This window comes from Vipera ursinii (genome assembly GCF_947247035.1).
Source record: "Vipera ursinii genome assembly, chromosome: 3".
Classification (NCBI taxonomy): domain Eukaryota; kingdom Metazoa; phylum Chordata; class Lepidosauria; order Squamata; family Viperidae; genus Vipera; species Vipera ursinii.
In genome coordinates, this window is record NC_139516.1 from 126,955,912 (window position 1) to 126,974,335 (window position 18,424).

An 18,424-nucleotide genomic window follows, 5' to 3' on the forward strand; every position below is an offset into this window, starting at 1 on the left:
ACAGCATAATCAGAGTTGCAAGTTTCTGTTGTTATAGACCACAGGTCGGCAACCTGCGGCTCCGGAGCCGCATGCGGCTCTTTGAGCCGTCTCTTGCGGCTCCCAGCCGCCCGGTGCGCGCGCACCTCTTCCAACGGGCAGTGGTGCGCGCGCACCTCTCCAAATGGAGAGTGGCACCGCCCGTTTGGAGAGGTGCACGCGCACCTCCCCAAACCTTTGGGGAGGTGCGCGCGTACCTCCGCGCGAATGGGCAGCGGTGCCGCTCTTTCAGGAAGCCCGCCGCGGCCCGTCTGTGAAGCTGCCGAAAGCGGCAGCTTAGCAGACGGGCCGCGGCAGCTTCCGCAAAGAGCGGCGCCCCTGCCCATTCCGAGAGGTGCGCGCGCACCTCTCCGAACGACCGGAGGTGCGCGCGCACCTCCCCAAACTTTTGGGGAGGTGCGCGCGTACCTCCGCGCGAACGGGCAGCGGTGCCGCTCTTTCAGGAAGCTGCCGCTTTCGGCAGCTTCCTGAAAGAGCGGCGCCGCTGCCCCTTCGCACGGAGGTACGCGCGCACCTCCCCAAAGGTTTGGGGAGGTGCGCGCGCAACTCCGGTCGTTCGGAGAGGTGCGCGCGCACCTCTCGGAATGGGCAGGGGCGCCGCTCTTTGCGGAAGCTGCCGCAGCCCGTTTGCTAAGCTGCCGCTTTCGGCAGCTTCACAGACGGGCCGCGGCGGGCTTCCTGAAAGAGCGGCACCGCTGCCCATTCGCGCGGAGGTACGCGCGCACCTCCGGTCGTTCGGAGAGGTGCGCGCGCACCTCTCGGAATGGGCAGGGGCGCCGCTCTTTGCGGAAGCTGCCGCAGCCCGTTTGCTAAGCTGCCGCTTTCGGCAGCTTCACAGACGGGCCGCGGCGGGCTTCCTGAAAGAGCGGCACCGCTGCCCATTCGCGCGGAGGTACGCGCGCACCTCCGGTCGTTCGGAGAGGTGCGCGCGCACCTCTCGGAATGGGCAGGGGCGCCGCTCTTTGCGGAAGCTGCCACGGCCCGTCTGCAAAGCTGCCGAAAGCGGCAGCTTTGCAGACGGGCCGTCGCCATCGGGCAACCGGGAACCGGTTCCATCTCATTTTTTAAAAAATGGCAGCCGCGTGCGTCCGCGCATGCGCAAAAAACCTTTTTGCGCATGCGCGTGCATGGACACACGCACGCGGCTCCCTCTTTTTTTAATTTGTGATGGAACCGTTTCCCAGTGGCTCTTTTTCTTTTTTAGGTTGCCGACCCCTGTTATAGACCAAGGGTGTCAAACTTGTAACGTCACGTCACGTGTCGCAATGTATCGTGATTTTTCCCCATTGCCAGAGTTGTGGGCGCATTTTTGGCATGATGCATCCGGCCCGTGGGCCAACAGTTTCACACCCCTGTTATAGACACTCAGTAAAAGTAATTTTAGCCTCTCTGTGGACTTGATTTCCTGGCTTCATCTACTTGGTGAGGCTAACACTGTGGGTTTCAATTCCCACCTGGGTTTGTATGGATTCCCATACAAATGTGGTTCTACTGTAATTCCTCATCATGAGAGGGGGATGTGCCTTATTATTGCCTAATCCTAATTATATTGGAAAACTATTACCCAGTTTCACAATTCCACTTATCAGCAAAGGTTATTGGGAAGGAGGTGGCCATCTCCGAAGGGCTCTGGAATGAAAGTATTATCTGGATCCCTTTAATTTAGTTTTCAGGCATGGGCATGGGAAGGAAATTGCATTGGTTGCTGTCATGGATGATCTGTGATGAGGCTTAGAGAGGGGGGATGCACCTCTACTAATCCTACTAAATTTTTCACCATTTGTTTGATGCTAGCAACTGCAGTATCGTTCTGGATCTCTATGAGATTTACAAAGTAGGAGCACTATTCTTTCATTATACCATCTTTCCGATGGGTTTTTCCTATCTGTGTCCATGACAGAAGAAAAATGGAACCTTTTGGCACTCCCAAGATCGAAAACATCACGACTTGACCCTCTCACCTTATTTAACATCTGCATGAAATCATTTAGATGTTTGATATCAGTATCATTATGCATCTCTAACCCAGATGCTATGTGGTGAAAGCGTTTGTCAGATCTTGCTTATGTCTGGATGGGGAAAAAGTTTAAGTTGCAACCCCTGCACGGATTGGCTATGGATTCCAAAACTGACTCTATATAACAATATCAGCTTTAGTTCTGAATGGGATTGTGCTCCCTTGAAAAGAACACACAGTCTGAGGCTAGTTCTAGACTCTGATCAGCTGTGAGAGCAAGTGCTAGAATAGCAATAGCACTTAGACTTACATGCCACTTCACGGTGCTTTACAGCCCTCTTTAAGCAGTTTGCAGGGTCAGCATATTGGCCCCAACAATCTGGGTCCTCAATTTACCGTCCTCGGAAAGATGAAAAGCCGAGTCAACCTTGAGCTGGTGAGATTCGAGCTGCTTGCAGTACTGCATTCTAACCACTGTGCCATATATGACTCTTCATAGAAGCTGTCATTAGCAGTTTTTCATGGAAGTTTTAGCTGTGCACCAGCGCAACCATCTCAAGAGTAGAAGGGGCTGGTTATGCCCTTGTCATCTCACAGGTGGACACTGTAATGTGTTTATGGAGGAGGCTTCCTCATGAGCTGCAACAAGAGAGGATTGGAAAGTGAACATTCTTTGTAGGAACTCCTGTAGACGTAAGAATCCCACACTTTTTTATTTTTATTTTTTAATATTCAGGAAGCTTTTTAAAGCATGGCCTTTTCAATGCATTTTTGAGGATAGGGATGAGAGTGGGTAGAAATACTTGAGTATGCGATGAATTTCTGCTGTTTGATGACACACAATACTTTGATCTTATTGCAGTGCTTTTTTTGTAAAAGAAAAAGGTGCCGGAACTCACACATGTCATACAACCCACCTTGCCTACCTTACAAGGTTCCATCCAAAAAAAGATGCCGGAACTCCATTCTGGGTGTTTTATGACAAAAAAAGCCCTGGGTATGGGCGCCATTTCCCCCCCCCCCCCAATTATTATGTTGTTGGGTATCCGTATGTGTTCTTACCTATAAGCCACTTAGAGGCAAATATTTGAAGAGGCATACAACATTTATAATAATAAACATTCATTTCCATAAAATAGTTTAAAGAAAACAAAAAAGTATAGGTAGGATTCTTGCCAAGAGAATGTTTTTTAGATATAAGAAGATGGGTTGTCCCTCTTTAACCTTTAACCGCTATAGTACAGTAATCTTACACAACCTGAGGCCCAGGAGGTTGTTGGCTTACAACTCCCATCAACTCTAGTTGAGGCTCCTTCTTGATGGGAGTTACGATTAAGTACCCTTAGAGAGTTCTAGTTCTGGTGTGGCCTCAGGTCCTTTTTCAAGTTGGTGTCTGCTTGTTTTCAGTACCGCCTTTTTTGTTTTACAGGCTTCTAAAAAAGAATATGCAGCCATTATTTTGTGGAGCACCACAACTTGGAAACAATTGCAGAGCTTAGTTTTCCACAATCTGACAGTGACACAGATGTCTTTTTCCCCAAATGATAAATTCTTGCTAGCAGTTTCAAGAGATAGGAATTGGTCACTTTGGAAATCTAATCATATCAATCCAACAGAATCAGGTAAGATTGCTGGTTGAAAATTGATGCAGCTTTTTAAACTGTTTAAAGAAAAGGGGTCTAAACCTTTTTTTTTAAAAAAACCCAATGCATTTTAGTTCCTTACTCAGATTTTTCTGTGAGTGGTATCCCTAAAAAATTGAGGACCGAGATGTATAAAATGTTGAATGGCTGTTTTAATTTGGCTTCAAAACTTTGAAGTAGTTCTGTTCTTCCATTTCTAAAAGTGAAACAATTGCTTTGCTTTGCTTTGAGAGCCCATCCAGCAGTTCCAGTATCTGGAAAAACTTTCTGTGTAATGTAGTAGCTGCGATAATACATCCCCATATCCGGGGTTTGTGTGTGTGTGTGTTGGTTTGAAGTGTTTGCTCTCATTGATATTAATGCATGGGAAAATAAATAGGCAGAAATATTAATTCGAATTCTGCAAAGGCTCAAGGTTGACTCAGCCTTCCATCCTTCCGAGGTAGGTAAAATGAGGACCCAGATTGTTGGGGGCAATTAAGCTGACTTTGTAATAATGCCGCTTGGGGGGTGTATGAAAGCCCTAATAAGCAGGCATATACATAGAATGAAGGCTACTGCTAAGCTTGTAAGCCGCCCTGAGTCTTCGGAGAAGGGCGGGATATAAATGGAATTAAAATAAAAAAATAAATAAATCCAAAGCCTTCCTTAATATGTTGGAATCAGCATCAGAAATTGGGTTTCATGCAAAAAGTATGCTGGATCCAGTGACGGTTGAGAGTTTTGTTTAACACATCGCATTTGCGTCCGTCAAAAAAAGGCGCCATCGTGGGGGTGGGTAAGGTTTTTGTGAAAATCTCTGACCATATCAACTGACATCCACTCTGCAGAGGGAGTTAACTGGAGGAACGGCAGTGGCTTGCAACAAGGAAGAACTCTTGCAAGAGTGGAAGAAAGATTTACCAGCACTGCACATCCAGCTGAAAGCGGGGAGAGGGGAGATAGGGGCTGCTATTGTTATCTCAGTCTAGTAGTTGCATTGGGAAAAAGAGTGCCTGAAGCATCTTGTAGTTTAAAAGAAGCCGAGTTAAAGCAAGATTTTTTTTTCTCTCTTCAAGTTGATAAATGAGAGTGGCTGTCTCATTTGAACAGTCCGCTCCAGGCACCTGATGGATTCTGTTGGGTTCCAAAAGGAGCTAGGGGTTTGTTCCTGGAGTTCTGGTACAGAACTTACTCATCACTTGAAATGAGTGGGTGGGTTTTTTTGGTTTTTTCCCCCCTAGTGCTTGGAGACTATGGGAGTCTGACTAGGGGAGAATGGGCTTCAGCTTAACCAGACAGAGGGACTGTGGGCTTTACGCTCCCTCTCCCTCTCTGCCTGGGGATGCACTTCCCTAATTAGAGTTGGTGTGTAATTTGGGATTTCTCCTGGACGCACGGTGCCTGCTTGAAGAGCAGGTGGCCGCTGTAGCAGGTGGGGGATTTGTGCAGATTGGTCTTGTCCACCCATTCTTGGACCAGGATAGTTGGCTCGTGGCGACCTGCCTTATTGTTGTTGTTAGCTGCGAAGTCGTGTCCGACCCATCGCGACCCTATGGACAACGTTCCTCCAGGCCTTCCTGTCCTCTACCATCTTCTGGAGTCCATTTAAGCTCACGCCTACTGCTTCAGTGACTCCATCCAGCCACCTCATTCTCTGTCGTCCCCTTCTTCTCTTGCCCTCAATCTTTCCCAGCATTAGGCTCTTCTCCAGTGAGTCCTTCCTTCTCATAAGGTGGCCAAAGTATTTGAGTTTTACTTTCAGGATCTGGCCTTCTAAAGAGCAGTCAGGGTTGATCTCCTCTAGGACTGACCGGTTTGATCGCCTTGCAGTCCAAGGGACTCACAGGAGTCTTCTCCAGCACCATAGCTCAAAGGCCTCGATTCTTTGGCACTCAGCCTTTTTTATGGTCCAGCTTTCACTGCCATACATTGCAACTGGGAAGACCATAGCCTTGACTATACGCACTTTTGTTGACAGGGTGATGTCTCTGCTTTTTAGTATGCTGTCTAGATTTACCACGGCTTTCCTCCCGAGGAGCAAGCGTCTTTTAATTTCTTGGCTACAGTCCCCATCTGCAGTGATCTTGGAGCCCAGGAAAATAAAATCTGTCACTACCTCCATTTCTTCCCCATCTATTTGCCAGGAATTGAGAGGGCCGGACCTGCCTTAGTGACCTCTTATTTGAATGACTGTTAGGCGCTCTGCATGGCTGTTTCTAAAGAGCATTTGGAAGCTGCAGCTAGTCCAGAATGGGCAGTTTTTGTTTCTTTTGATATGCTTCTGTAGCAACCATGGTTCCCCAAGCTGCACTAGATCTCACTAGGCTTCTACGCCCAATCGAGAATGCTGGTTACTACTTACCATATATTGACCTTACAGGCATAGGATCAGGCTGTTTGCCTGTCCCTCATTCCTTTTGCCCATCCCGCCAATTCTAGCAGGGAGGGAGGGCTCTGAATACCTTCCACCTAAAACAGTATTGTAGTGCCCGCTTGTTAGACCCCCGAATTTTGCCTTCTCTGTTGCTGCACGTTATAAAGTGCTCCCTCTCCTATATTTTTCCCCCCTTCTCAAAGCAACCACTCTGTGAAGGAGGCTGGGTCGAAAGAGTGAGCAGCTCAAAGTTGCCCATTGAACTTCTTTGACGATGAGTCTCTTTGTTTCTTCGGTCCTGGGCTGTTTTAGAGAGTATTGGTGTCACCGGATTTGAGAATTTCTGCTTTAAAATGTTGCATTTTGCATTACCTGGTGAAATCAGTTCTGGCAATAGTTTGACTATTAAATGACACCCCTGGAAACCTAGGATATTTTTATGTTGATGATATCATTATGATGGTGAGCGATTGCTAAACGTAACGGCAACTTTATTGACCCCACTAGTGACACAGCTGCCACTTCATTCAGATGGTGTCTTGATACTTGCTAAGGTAACATACATAATGAATCACTTGATTTCTCAGCAGAATGTCTATATAAAAGAGTTGGGTTCCAGAAGCGTAACCCTGAAACATTAACTGCTTTAAAGGGAAGACAGAAAATTGTAGATAAATGTGCTGAAAGAACTGAATATATTGAGCGCTGCTTGGCAGAATTGAATGATTCTTTCATGGATCTGTAGAGTGTCTTCCAGAACAATAGCGCTCCTAAAGACGACTGTCTTGTTTTGAGACTAGTAGAGATGAGGACAGGCAGAGCAAGAATACAAAGCAAAAGAACACGCTGGCAATCAGAGCAGAATACAAAACCTGGCTAAGGCTATCCACCAAGCTCAAAGGAACAGTGAGGCATAACGTAGCATCTCCAGTCTGAAAAGCAGGGGCAAAGTTGGTATGAGGGTCAAAAGCCAGAGGCTGAGTATGAGAGTATGGCTGTATTAGAGGCGGATAGAAGAACACTAGTTGTTCTGAGTTGTGAGTTCATACATTTTCTAAGACCACGCCGATGCGCTTAACAGGCTCCCAAACAGGTGGTCCTCCCCTAAAATATGGAATAAATTCCTGCTACATGCGCTCCCAGGTTTGGCTTATACTCACTCACTCACACACTCACAGCCTTGGTCAACAACCACCATCAAAATCACTTTCAACCAAGCACTGAGGCACAGTTGGTTCTTTGGAATGCATAGAGACCCAGTGAATTTAAAGTAACAGCAAAACTTTACTGTTTACATTGTACATCTTTCTCACGTGTCTTTCTCACATGTGCACGCACCTATTCATCTACGCCAGGGGTGTCAAACTCAATCGCCTGGGTGGGCGTGGCCTACTGGTTGGGCGTGGCTAGAGTGCATATGGCCTACTGGATGGGCGTGGCCAACTCTACATCGTTCACATCAAGGGTGCCTATGGGGGCCTGGGCAGGAGTGGGACAGATCTGAGGGTCTCTGGCAGAAGGAGGGTCTCTGGGCCAGGGCCAAGGCAGTGGGGGCCGTTCCCTCACTGTTTCCAGGATGGCTTTGCAGGCCGCATGAAACCACTTTGCGGGCCGGATCCGGCCCCCGGGCCTTGTGTTTGACATGTCTGATCTATGCTTACCCATGTCCTTCTCCGCTAGGCTGACAGGCACTACTACTCAGAGGGATGGAAGCTGTCAGTCTGGATCCAAGGATGACTCATACAGGGGAGGGGGTCTTCAGGACCCTCTTTATCTCCCAAAGTCCTTGTTTGTTTTGTCAGCTACTCTTGCCTTCCTGAATTACAAGTTTGGTAGCTATTGATGGGATTTTGGGAAGGAGAGGGTTTGCATGTGCTCAGGCCCAACTATTTTTGTCTGGTTCAGGTGACTTTTTTTTCCTTGGTTTCTTTAACAACTTGGTTCCTTCTTAACTAATTCCCCTAAGGCAGGCACGTCAAACTCGTGATGTCATGTGACATCGCACGACATATCGCAACTTTTCCCCCATTGCTGGCAATGGGGTGGGTGCGGTTTTGGCGTGATGCATCCGGCCCGTGAGCCGGCAGTTTGGCATGCCTGCTCTAAGGGATCTTTTAGACAAGACTTCTAGTTTTTGCCTATCTTCCTTACGTACCTACTTCATCCTTAGATATCATAGGTTCAATCTAACCCTTGAATCAAGAACATGTGGAAATAAGGGGAGGGGGGAGTCCTTACTTTGAGAAAAGGAGAGAGATTGAGATTAAGATTGCAACAGTCCTTTCTTTAAGCTTGAAGTGATTTTGACCTCTTTGTAGCCAAGGAGAAGGAACATCTAGCTTGTGCTCTGAGCCCATAACTTTCTTGCCTTGGCTTTTGAGCTTTGTCTCGCATGTCTCACAACTTATCCTTAAATTCTCACTCGGATTCCTTGGAGGAGATAGGAGAACAATCTGAACTGAATATATCAGCAGTGTCCAGATGGCAGTAAATATTTTTTTAGCTGCTGGCAAGCTTTATTTTTCTAGGGTACATAATCCAGGATGCATAATCTGCATCAACACCTGGAAGCCTCTACATCATTGCAAAGGGAGGTGTCTTCCATCTGAAGCGCAGGAGAGGATGGGAGGGCACCCCGACTTTAGATCTCTGATAACCTGTCATTATTTTTGAGGCGATGTGATTTTCTGGAAAGGTGTCTGTTTGTTTATTTATTTATTTATTTATTTATGATTGATTGATTGATTGATTGATTGATTGATTTTATATACCGCCCTATTCCCGTAGGACTCAGGGCGGTTTACAAGGCAATTAAAACATAAAATACAAAATTTAAAATCAGTTAAAACAGTTAATTAAATTTAAGCCCTAAAAATTAAAATCTAAAATCCAATTAAAAATTAAAAACTCCTCAGTCTGGGCCAGACAGCTCGAAGAGCCAGGTTTTCTGGTCCCGGCAAAATGAACGAAGGTCGGGGGGCCATCCTAAGTTCCGTGGGTAGTTGGTTCCATAGGGCCGGCGCAGCCACAGAGAACGCCCTCCCCCCTGGGAATAACCCGCCGGCATTCCTTAACCGGCGGCACCCTGAGAAGACCTTCCCTGTGGGAGCGCACAGGACGATGGGAGGTGTTCCCTTAGATCAGGGGTCGGCAACCTCGGCTCTTTTATGACTCGTGGACTTCAACTCCCAGAATTCCTGAGCCAGCATAGCTGGCTCAGGAATTCTGGGAGTTGAAGTCCACGAGTCATAAAAGAGCCGAGGTTGCCGACCCCTGCCTTAGATAGTCCAGAGCCAAGCCATTTAGGCCTTTATAGGTCATCACCAGCACCATGAATTTTACTGCAACAGGAAAGTGTATTTCTCTGTTGCTCTGTCATTACAGAACCAGCTTTCAGCCTCTTTGCAGCCACAGGAAAGAACACTGCTGTGCATAGTCGTATCATTTGGACCTGTGATTGGACTCCGGATAGCAATTATTTTATTACTGGAAGCAGAGACAAAAAGGTAACGCATTTCAAAGGCTGCCTTTTGGTTGTTTTCCCCTCTAGTTTTATTTTAAAATCCCGATCATGTTCTTCACGTAAGCATGTAAGAATTGCTGAGAGTGAACAACCTGGAACGCATTTTATTTTCTCCTAACCTAATTGCCCCAGGAAATCCTCAAAATCATTTTTACAAGGCAAAATGGATAATATGTAAGTCAGCGCTTGGGCTGCAAATAGTTTAAAACCTTATAGATACAGCTTTTGTTTTTGAACAGGTTTGAAATTATAGTGACATTTGGTTTTGAAGAAGCCACCCCAATTTTAAATAAATTGTAAATGAAGTAACTATAGTCAGACACTGCTTGCTTTCTGCGACTGTGCCCTTTGGCTGTCTTTCATTCCTTTTAATTATTTAAACAAATATCCGCAGGTAATCACGTTGAGCTGTAACAACAATTTTTTTTAGAAAGACCTAAGGTTTAGGATTGGCTGAGATTTCTTCTTAGGTGTGATTGACTTTTCTTTGATTTTTAATTAGTGGCTAAGCCTATTTTAGGGCTTATGCTGACAAACAGCAGGCTATTGCTCCACTGAATTTGCTCCCAGTCAGAAAAAGCCCCAGACCCCACAAAACTGGGCTGTAAGCCCTCCTTATTGGATATTCTTGCCCACAAAAACTTACGCCGTAGTATGTTTGGTTGACTTTCTTGATACCACTGGACAATTGACAAAAGATTGACAAATTCTGACTTAGAGTGCTAAAAGGCTGTTAATTGTAGTTGATTCCCCTTTCTTCATTTTCTCTGCCAAAAAAAAATGAGGTAGGGTGGAGCCTTTGCTTTCCTGCTAGTCTTTTGAGAAAAGTGTAATGTGTCAGATGTTTAGCACAAAGGTGGTGAAAAGTTTGTCTAAGTGGGTGAAGAGGGGCTATGCTTGAAATATGCAAGTGGATTTATGAAACTCGGCATTATATAGATAAATAGAAAGACCTCTGTTCAACATTTGCTTTCAGTATTGAATTATACCAATGACTCATGTATGATGTTTTTCTATAACCTGTTGATGTACTGTATGTGAATTATTAGTTTATTTTAACTGCCATCACTGTTGCTGTTGATATAGAATGACCCTATTTAATTCAAAGACCTGGTTGAGTAACAACACTGAGCATCTACTTCATGTATTTTGAGGATTCACCATTGGTGGGCTCATGCAAACCCCTCTCTCTTTTAAGGAAGACAGTTAATTCTTCTCAATATGCTTTATGATTGTGGTGGTGGTGTGGTGTATGCAGGTGTGTATGTGTATATGCACGTGCTTTGTAACGTCCCATTTTCAACGTGACTGATTTTTGTACTTCAATCAGGCCGTGATCTGGGGTAAATGTTTAGCAGAGGAGAATAAAGATAAGGATTTGGGCCTGATCCAGCCTTGTTCACCAGTCCTGGAAGTTGGTGGTTCAGTGACTGCAATTAGTGCTAGTCATACACTTGCTTCTGATGGGAGGTATGTATTTTTTGTATTCTTGAGATTTCCCTACACGTTAAGTCAGAGTATTCCATATTGGTCAGCTTCCTAAAATAAAGCAAGAAATCTTCACCAATTTGCAGCATGCTTTAGAGTTTAATTAGCTTACTGTGCTTTCTCAGGTCGTAATGGTTGAATGGCATATAATCTCTTTTTAACCTTAAGCCTTATAGGAAGAGGAAGTGGCTAACATAAGTTGGGAGGGAGGAAGCTTAATGCCATTTAGATGTAATACTACATATATAAGGACAAGGCCATCATGATTATAACTCTATACAAATATTTATGTACATACCTCTATAGGGTTTGAGGACTTTCCCCCTTTCACTAAAAATAATCCATAAATAGATGCAGGCTTTTCTTTAGAAGAGGCTGGATAACAGTCGTGTTTCTCTCGATTTAATTTCACGGGGCCTTTGATCTTATATTAAAAGCCTTTTGGGATAAATCCAAACCTCTCACGGCTCCGTGTCCCTGTCTTGACAACTAACTGCTGACAAATGACAATAGAGGGTAGCAAAAAGAGACTGTAAAAAAGGAAAAGGATCTGAAAAATGGGTGGTCCCACCCATCATTCCCTTCTTATCCCTGAGATAAGGTAGACTTTAACAGAAAAAGATTGCCCACACCTGTCTTAGGGTGACCAATTAATAATTTGATTAGCTATGTAATAATTTCTGCATCCTCTGCCATTTATCTGGGTTAAGGTTTAACAAAATACCATTTTTGGATAGAGGCTCATTGGGGCAGCTAAATTACATCTTCCTCAATATTTATTAAAGATAATGCATGGTCAAAGATGATGTCGTATTTGACAAGCAATACACTGAAAATGACCGAAGACCAAACATGATAATGACACATAACTCATTTTGTTGTCAAGAAAAACAGATTGACAGTGGTCATCCTTCTTATACTGCTCCTAACCTTTTCTCTTTCTCCTAGTTGTTTTTTTTTTTTTTGGAAGTTTGCAGATTGTCAGGGATGCTTTACCTAATTATCTATTCATATAAAAATGGATATCTTAGCAAAGTTTATCTGTGTTTAATCGGGTATATCTGCAGTATTTGCAATAGGATGTACATTAATGTATGGCAAGGAAGACATATATGTGTGTAATATACTGTCTTTCTTACAAGTCCAGTTTGAGTCTCTATAGCAGGGCTTTTCAACCAGTGATATGGGTACCACTTGTGGTACATTGGCACCTAGCAGGTGGTACACGACCATCCTAGAAAAGTGGTAGCAGGGGAGGAGAATGAGCTGAACCAGTGGCAGCACCGCACAAGCCTGAGCGAGAGATGGCTGGGGCTGCAGGGCTGTCAGGGCTCAGCGGAAGCGCCAGGATCAGCGCTTCTTTGTGGCTGTGAGGACTCAGTGGAAGCGCCAGGATCAGCACCAGGCTCCAACTGGAGCTTGGCTCTGATCCTGGCGCTTCTGCTGAGCCCAGAAGAAGCGCCGATCAGCTGGAATGTTGCAGCATCTCCAGGGTCTTGTGATTTACATTCAGATGCTTGGCAACTGATTCATATTTATGACGTCACAGTGTCCCAGGGTCATGTGAAGTGACCAAAACCTGCTGTAACCACACAGCAGACCCGGGGGTGTGTGAATAAAAACCAAACACCCCACCCCACCCCCGCTGCCAATCCTCAACAGAAATGCTCACAGCAATGAAAACCTCGGACAGGAGGAAGAGCGCCGCAGGGCGGGCAGGCAGGTGTCTTGCTCGGCTGTGGCTTGGGGGGCACTTTTTTCAGTACCATTGTAACTTCGAACAGTCACTAAGTGAACTGTTGTAAGTCGAGGACTACCTGTACTTCCTCACGTTTTTCCTTTTTTTTTTTTTTGGTCATCAAGTTTTTGACATCTTGCTAGGCAACTGGTGGTACTCGGATGTTGCCGTATCCTAAAAGTGGTACAGTGGGTGAAAAAGTTGAAAAGCCCTGCTCTATAGGATTTGAAAACTCATCAAGAATAAATAACCTGCTTCCTGTGAATACTAATGTGCCACTGGAAGCTTTCCTTGACCTCCATCACTGTCCCTGGCACAAAGAGCTCCAACAAAAAATTTTTCCCCAGCATGTCTAAAATTATGGTTAACTACAGCCAGAATTTTGCTTAAAAGCTGTCCTCCTGCACAGAAAAAGATAAGAGATCATTTGAGGTGATAGAACAGGGGTCCCCAACCCTGGTCCGTGGACTGGTACCAGGTCACGGTACGCCAGCAACCGGGCCGCACAAAGAAGCAAAGCCCATCCGCAGGATGCAGTCAGCACACAAAACCACACATACTCCGGCCCGCGGAAAAACCTCTCCCCACGTAACCGGTCCCTGGTGCCCAAAACGTTGGGGACCTCTGTGATAGAGGACATTTCAGAAGACATGAATGTTGGTGGAAAACAAGTTTGCCTTTTGTCAATGTTCTTCTTCTTTGGATGACTATAATAGTTGTCTGTGGATGTGCAAGCTAACCTGCCATAGTCCCATGGAGCAAAGTTGCCTACTATGCAAAGAAGCAGAAGTTTCTTTGGTAGTCTCTCTTAGGTCTCATAGTTTGGGCATGCTTTCTTGAGAAGAGGTGATTAAAATGTGGGACATCTTTCAAAATTTAAGTATACTATATGTGACAGAGGCAAAATATTTGCTTTAACACCTGGCACACCTATTTCTTTTCTTGTAGCTTCATAATTGCCATTGGGACAGAATGTGGGAAGATTCATTTGTACAAATGGAAGCCAGGCAATAAAAAGTTTCCATTTTCCGATTGGTGCAAGTGTGTTGAGACAGATTACAGGTGAGCGACTACATTTGTCTTACGTTTGTAAGTAGCATAAGCAGACTTTATCGGTTTCCAGGATGTAGATTAAATTAGAACAGGGAAGCACCCTGAAACCTTCTGGAAATTTGTATTTCAGTTACCATAATCTCTTGGCACTGTCCGTGTTGACTACCAGTAATGGGATTTGGGCTGGAATATTCCAAGGGCATCAGATCACTTATTTTTCAATGAGAAAGTTAATGTATGTGGGGGGGGGGAAATGCAAATATGTAACAATGTCTATGGAGATTCTTAGTCATTCAGGTCGTGGCTGTCCCAAAGGTGCTTTTTCACAAGGCAACTGGACTGTCTTTTTTCTCTTTGAAGACGTTTTGCTTCTCATCCAAGAAGCTTCTTCAGCTCTTGAAAGAGAAAAAAGAAAGTCCAGTTGCCTCATGAAAAAGTACCTTTGGGACAGATATATAACAAATATTCACAATGTTCTTAGTGCCATGGAATTGATAAACAGAGCATCTACTGAATTATTTTGTAGAACGATTTGAAATATTGTGTGTTGGTATAAGATGAATTCTCCACCCACTGCAGCCCTTCTGTGCCTTCCCAAGGCCTCTGTGAAAGATTGGGGTCCCTGAGAAGGCTTTGAGGACAGGGTAAGGAGTTGAAGCGGGAGAAGGGCATCAGGACAAATAATGGATTAATGTGGCTTGTGTCAAGCAAGCCAAAGTTGGATATAATCTTCTTAATCTCCTCTTCCAAGTCAGTGTTGTCCTATTCGTTCTTGCTTTTCCTCCCAGTTGTCAGATTTGTTCAGGAGCACTTTGACTTCAGGAGGAAAGGGCCAGTAGCAGAATATGTAGGGATGTGATTCCACACAACAGACCGAATGTCAGAATCCATTTATATCACATTCATAAATGTATGTTTAAAACATCCCCCCCCATACGGATTCTGCCATCTCCAGAGGAAGGAGGAGCATACAGTATGTGGATTCAGCCTGCCTTAGGTTATTTCAAAGACCAAGGAAACCTTTTGAACTAGGGGGATCAAAAGGGAGGGGGAGAGGAAGAAGGCAATAACCATAAAGATTCGAAGTTCCTTTCCCCCCCCCACGAAAGAGTTGACACGAAGTAGAAGGATGGGGGCTGACCAAATGGGGTTGAGGGAAGGGGGTTGAACTGGGCACCCTTTATAAAATTTCAATTTGTAAAACAATACTAAGTCCTGTCTTGTATTCCCACAACCAAGCATGTCCTAGTAAAGATTCCTTTTGGACTAGAGCTGACTCCAAGAGTTTTTGTCTTCCTAAGACGTGGTTTGGGGTGGGTCCTGACACCAAATGTGTTCATGTCTGGGTCCCTGTATGGCTGCTCTTGGCCCTTTCCCATTCATGTTTTAAGTACCATTTCCTTGAACGGCATATCAAGCTCACCTAGAATCCTTTGCCTTTTGTCTGTCGTCTTTTCCCCCCATTGATATTCTCCTTAACATTTTTTAAAAAACAGCTGTCTTATTTAGTGGTAATATCGGTAATGTAGTGTAAAAGTGTAATTTTGTTCAGGTTTAGATCAAGTAAATGTCGGCCCCATGGTACTATTGGACTGAGTTTTGGCCGTGTGATAATGTGATGAAGGTAAAGTTGATCAAAATTATACAGTAATATTTCACAGCTTGGTAATGATAGTAATCTCTGCACCCAGACTTTATGATAGAGGCGCTTGCAACTGTAACCGATTTTTGGGAATTCATCTGCCCGACTTCATCTGCCCATATATTTATCCTGAGTAAGAGCTTGAGTAGTGCAGCATGGGAAAGAGAGACAGGTTTTCTTTTGTTTTTTTTCCCCCTACCAAGCGGGCTATCTTCCCAGATTCCCACACAGCAGTTGAAGACTGCAGCAGTCGTTTTCCCAGGTGTGCTTCTCAGCCCTGGAAAAGGGCAAAGAGAGAATTAATAACACACTCGTTCTTTATATAGCACTGTAGGGAATTCAGAGTGCCTTGTGTTACGTTATCTCATTGTAATCCTTTCAGCTATCCTGTAAAATAGGTCAGTATCCTTTCCACATGATTCTTGCACTACAGATGATGGGCAGAGAGAGAAGAAGGAGAGCAAGAAACTAGCGTTAGATCCCCCAACAGAAGATGGCAGAATCTGGAGGCTTCTTGAATTGTGGCCCCTGCTCTGAGTTAACTTCATTAATCTGCACCAAATGCAGGAGATTCTGGCTTACGTCCTGGCTTTTATGTATTCACAGTTCTTTTAATCCGTAGGGGTTATTTTTGAAGTCCCACCTTTCTTTGAGTTAGTAATCAGGATTTCTGTTCAGTTTCTTGAAACTTCAGATTAAAAATAGGTCTAGATTGGGTTTGGCTCTTACGCTCATTTTAAGTTATGTGCCTTTTGAGCTCTGGGTTGTAACTGGAACTGTATAGTAGGGCTGTAAAAGCCTGGTGAGACTTTAAATGTTTGAATTTCTCAGTATGCCATTAACATTTTCATTCATTTAAGTGGGCCCAAATGGCTTACTTGGTGTACCAGAACATCTGTTCCCCTTGTTCCTCCTTCAAGTTGTTTGCCTAGTTTCACGTACATACCAAATCATACTGAGTCCATTTGGGCACCTTCAAGCAATATAAAATAATAACAATCCCAATAATAATTATTATAAAAATACAATAATAAACGCTCCACACTGTAATAGCTAGATTTTGTATAGTTTGGTTGGCACAATGTGAATTCTCTACGTAAATACCAAGTCTAATTTACCGCATCAGTATTGCATTCTGTAATAGTGCAGAGTTCCAGGTTTTTAATTCTAGCTACCTAACTCTGGGATATATTTAGCTACCCCTAGACAAGACTGAACTAAGTTTAATACTTATTTTTAATTGGTTTTCTTTGAGGGAGTTCATATCTGTGAAGAATTTCTGAATAAAATTATTGGTTATTTCTTTCATACCGGTTTCTGGTTACTGTTATTTTTATTGTCCAACTTCGTCTCATGATCTTTTAGCCATTGGGAGAATCCCTAAAAAGCTGCGGTGTGTAGACCTTCTCCAGATTTTTATCATTATTTGTAGTGGCATTTGGGTGCATTGCATGGGGTCAGCTTGCCTTCGGGGCACAATTTGGATTTTTTTTAAAAAAAACACATTTAAAAGCAGTGGTTTAAGAGCAAGATAAAATCTACAGGCTTTTACAGCCATAAAATCTATAGACCTAATGGAAAACGTGATCAATGAAAACCATGGGGGAAAGCAAAAGATAACCTCTGAATCAGGAAAGAAAGAGCACACAAGCCTGCAAGGGAACTCCTGACCACGATTTAGCATTGCATCTGAATCAAGCACTCACTTCAAGCTGCTTATAGTCTTGACTCTTTTTTTTTTTTTTTGGAAATTTCCAGTATGATTCTTAGCCTCCTGGCTAGCAGTATCTTTCTTAATATTGATGCTTGACCTGAAATTGCAGTGAAAATAAGATTCAAGCTGCTTGAATTATTAATGGGATGAAGTGAAGAAATGTCACTTGCACTGATAATAGCTCTGGCATCTTTAATACCTACAGGCAGTGACAAGTTTAGTTTTTCCATTCTGGCAGTGCGGCAAAGGAACACTCTAATTAGATAAATGCTGATGTTTTGAATTGACAAAGTCCAGCTGAGTTTGACATTTGGTGATTATGAGAGATGAGTTGAGTTTCTTTCTACTAATAGCTTCTGTCTTTGTTGCAGCCAAAGCCATACCCTTGCTGTCAAACGACTGCAGTGGAGAAAGCGTGTGGGCAGAGCGGGGCAGGACACAGCCGAGAGCAGCAAGTGGCTGCAGCTGGTGAGCTGCGGGGCAGATCACTGTGTGAAGATCTTCAACATCAATCGGCACAGACTTTAAATGATGGCTTTGAGGCAGACATGCTCCACTTGCCTATCAGCCATTTCCTGAACTGGTTTTCTTAAAAGAAGCGAACGTCGGACGCCCAGCTCTTAGACGAATGCAATCTGACACAAGTATAAACTGGACATACATTGAAGCAGTTTGAAAAATAATATATGGGTCATAGAAGGTCCCTCTGAGCTGAATCCACTGTAATCCTCAGACACCTAGAACAGATATCAAACTGGAGAAAGAGATTACTGTTTCTTGCTTCCCTCTCATTTGTAAAAACACAGTTTGTATTTCTGCTTAAACTCGCAGGATGGCTGTTTTCACAAAAGAGTGCAGGGACTCCATTTTGAAGTCCATTTTTGTGTCTTCCAGAATGGTTGATGGGTGGTTGCACTAAAGACCCTTGTTTTGCAGCCTGCAGACTAGGGATATTTGGGGGGTGGCGGTTAGGGGGAATTGCGGAGTGGAGGAAGGCAACATTTGCAACATTTAGAAGGGAGAAAAAGCAGGAGAATAAACACTGGTTCCTCCAAAGAAATCAGAAATGATCCACACATGTAAGGAAGAGCAAGCAAGTATGACACTGCACAGAGGTGCCCATGGATGAAGATCCTTGGTTGCTGCTATTGGTGGTGGTGCTGGTGGCACAAATTTTTGATACTGTAAATGTCCTTAAAGATTGAGCAGTCGGGAAAAGGAAGCGAGAAAGAAGAACAAATGAGGTAATAATAGGAACAAATGAGATACAG

At 44.2% G+C, this 18,424-nt stretch overlaps 1 protein-coding gene across 1 annotated transcript in view; it reads left to right on the forward strand.

Annotated features, from left to right (window-relative positions):
* ELP2 (elongator acetyltransferase complex subunit 2) overlaps positions 1–17,994 on the forward strand; it is a gene marked incomplete at its 5' end in the record, with an annotated part of 63,175 nt that extends 45,181 nt beyond the window's left edge. The window contains 5 exons of the mRNA XM_083360641.1: positions 3,426–3,618; positions 9,380–9,501; positions 10,849–10,988; positions 13,693–13,806; positions 17,525–17,994. Coding sequence (XP_083216767.1) covers positions 3,426–3,618; positions 9,380–9,501; positions 10,849–10,988; positions 13,693–13,806; positions 17,525–17,681 — 726 coding nt within the window. The 3' untranslated portion in view covers positions 17,682–17,994. The remainder of the gene's footprint in view (positions 1–3,425; positions 3,619–9,379; positions 9,502–10,848; positions 10,989–13,692; positions 13,807–17,524) is intronic.
* Positions 17,995–18,424: the final 430 nt, after the last annotated feature.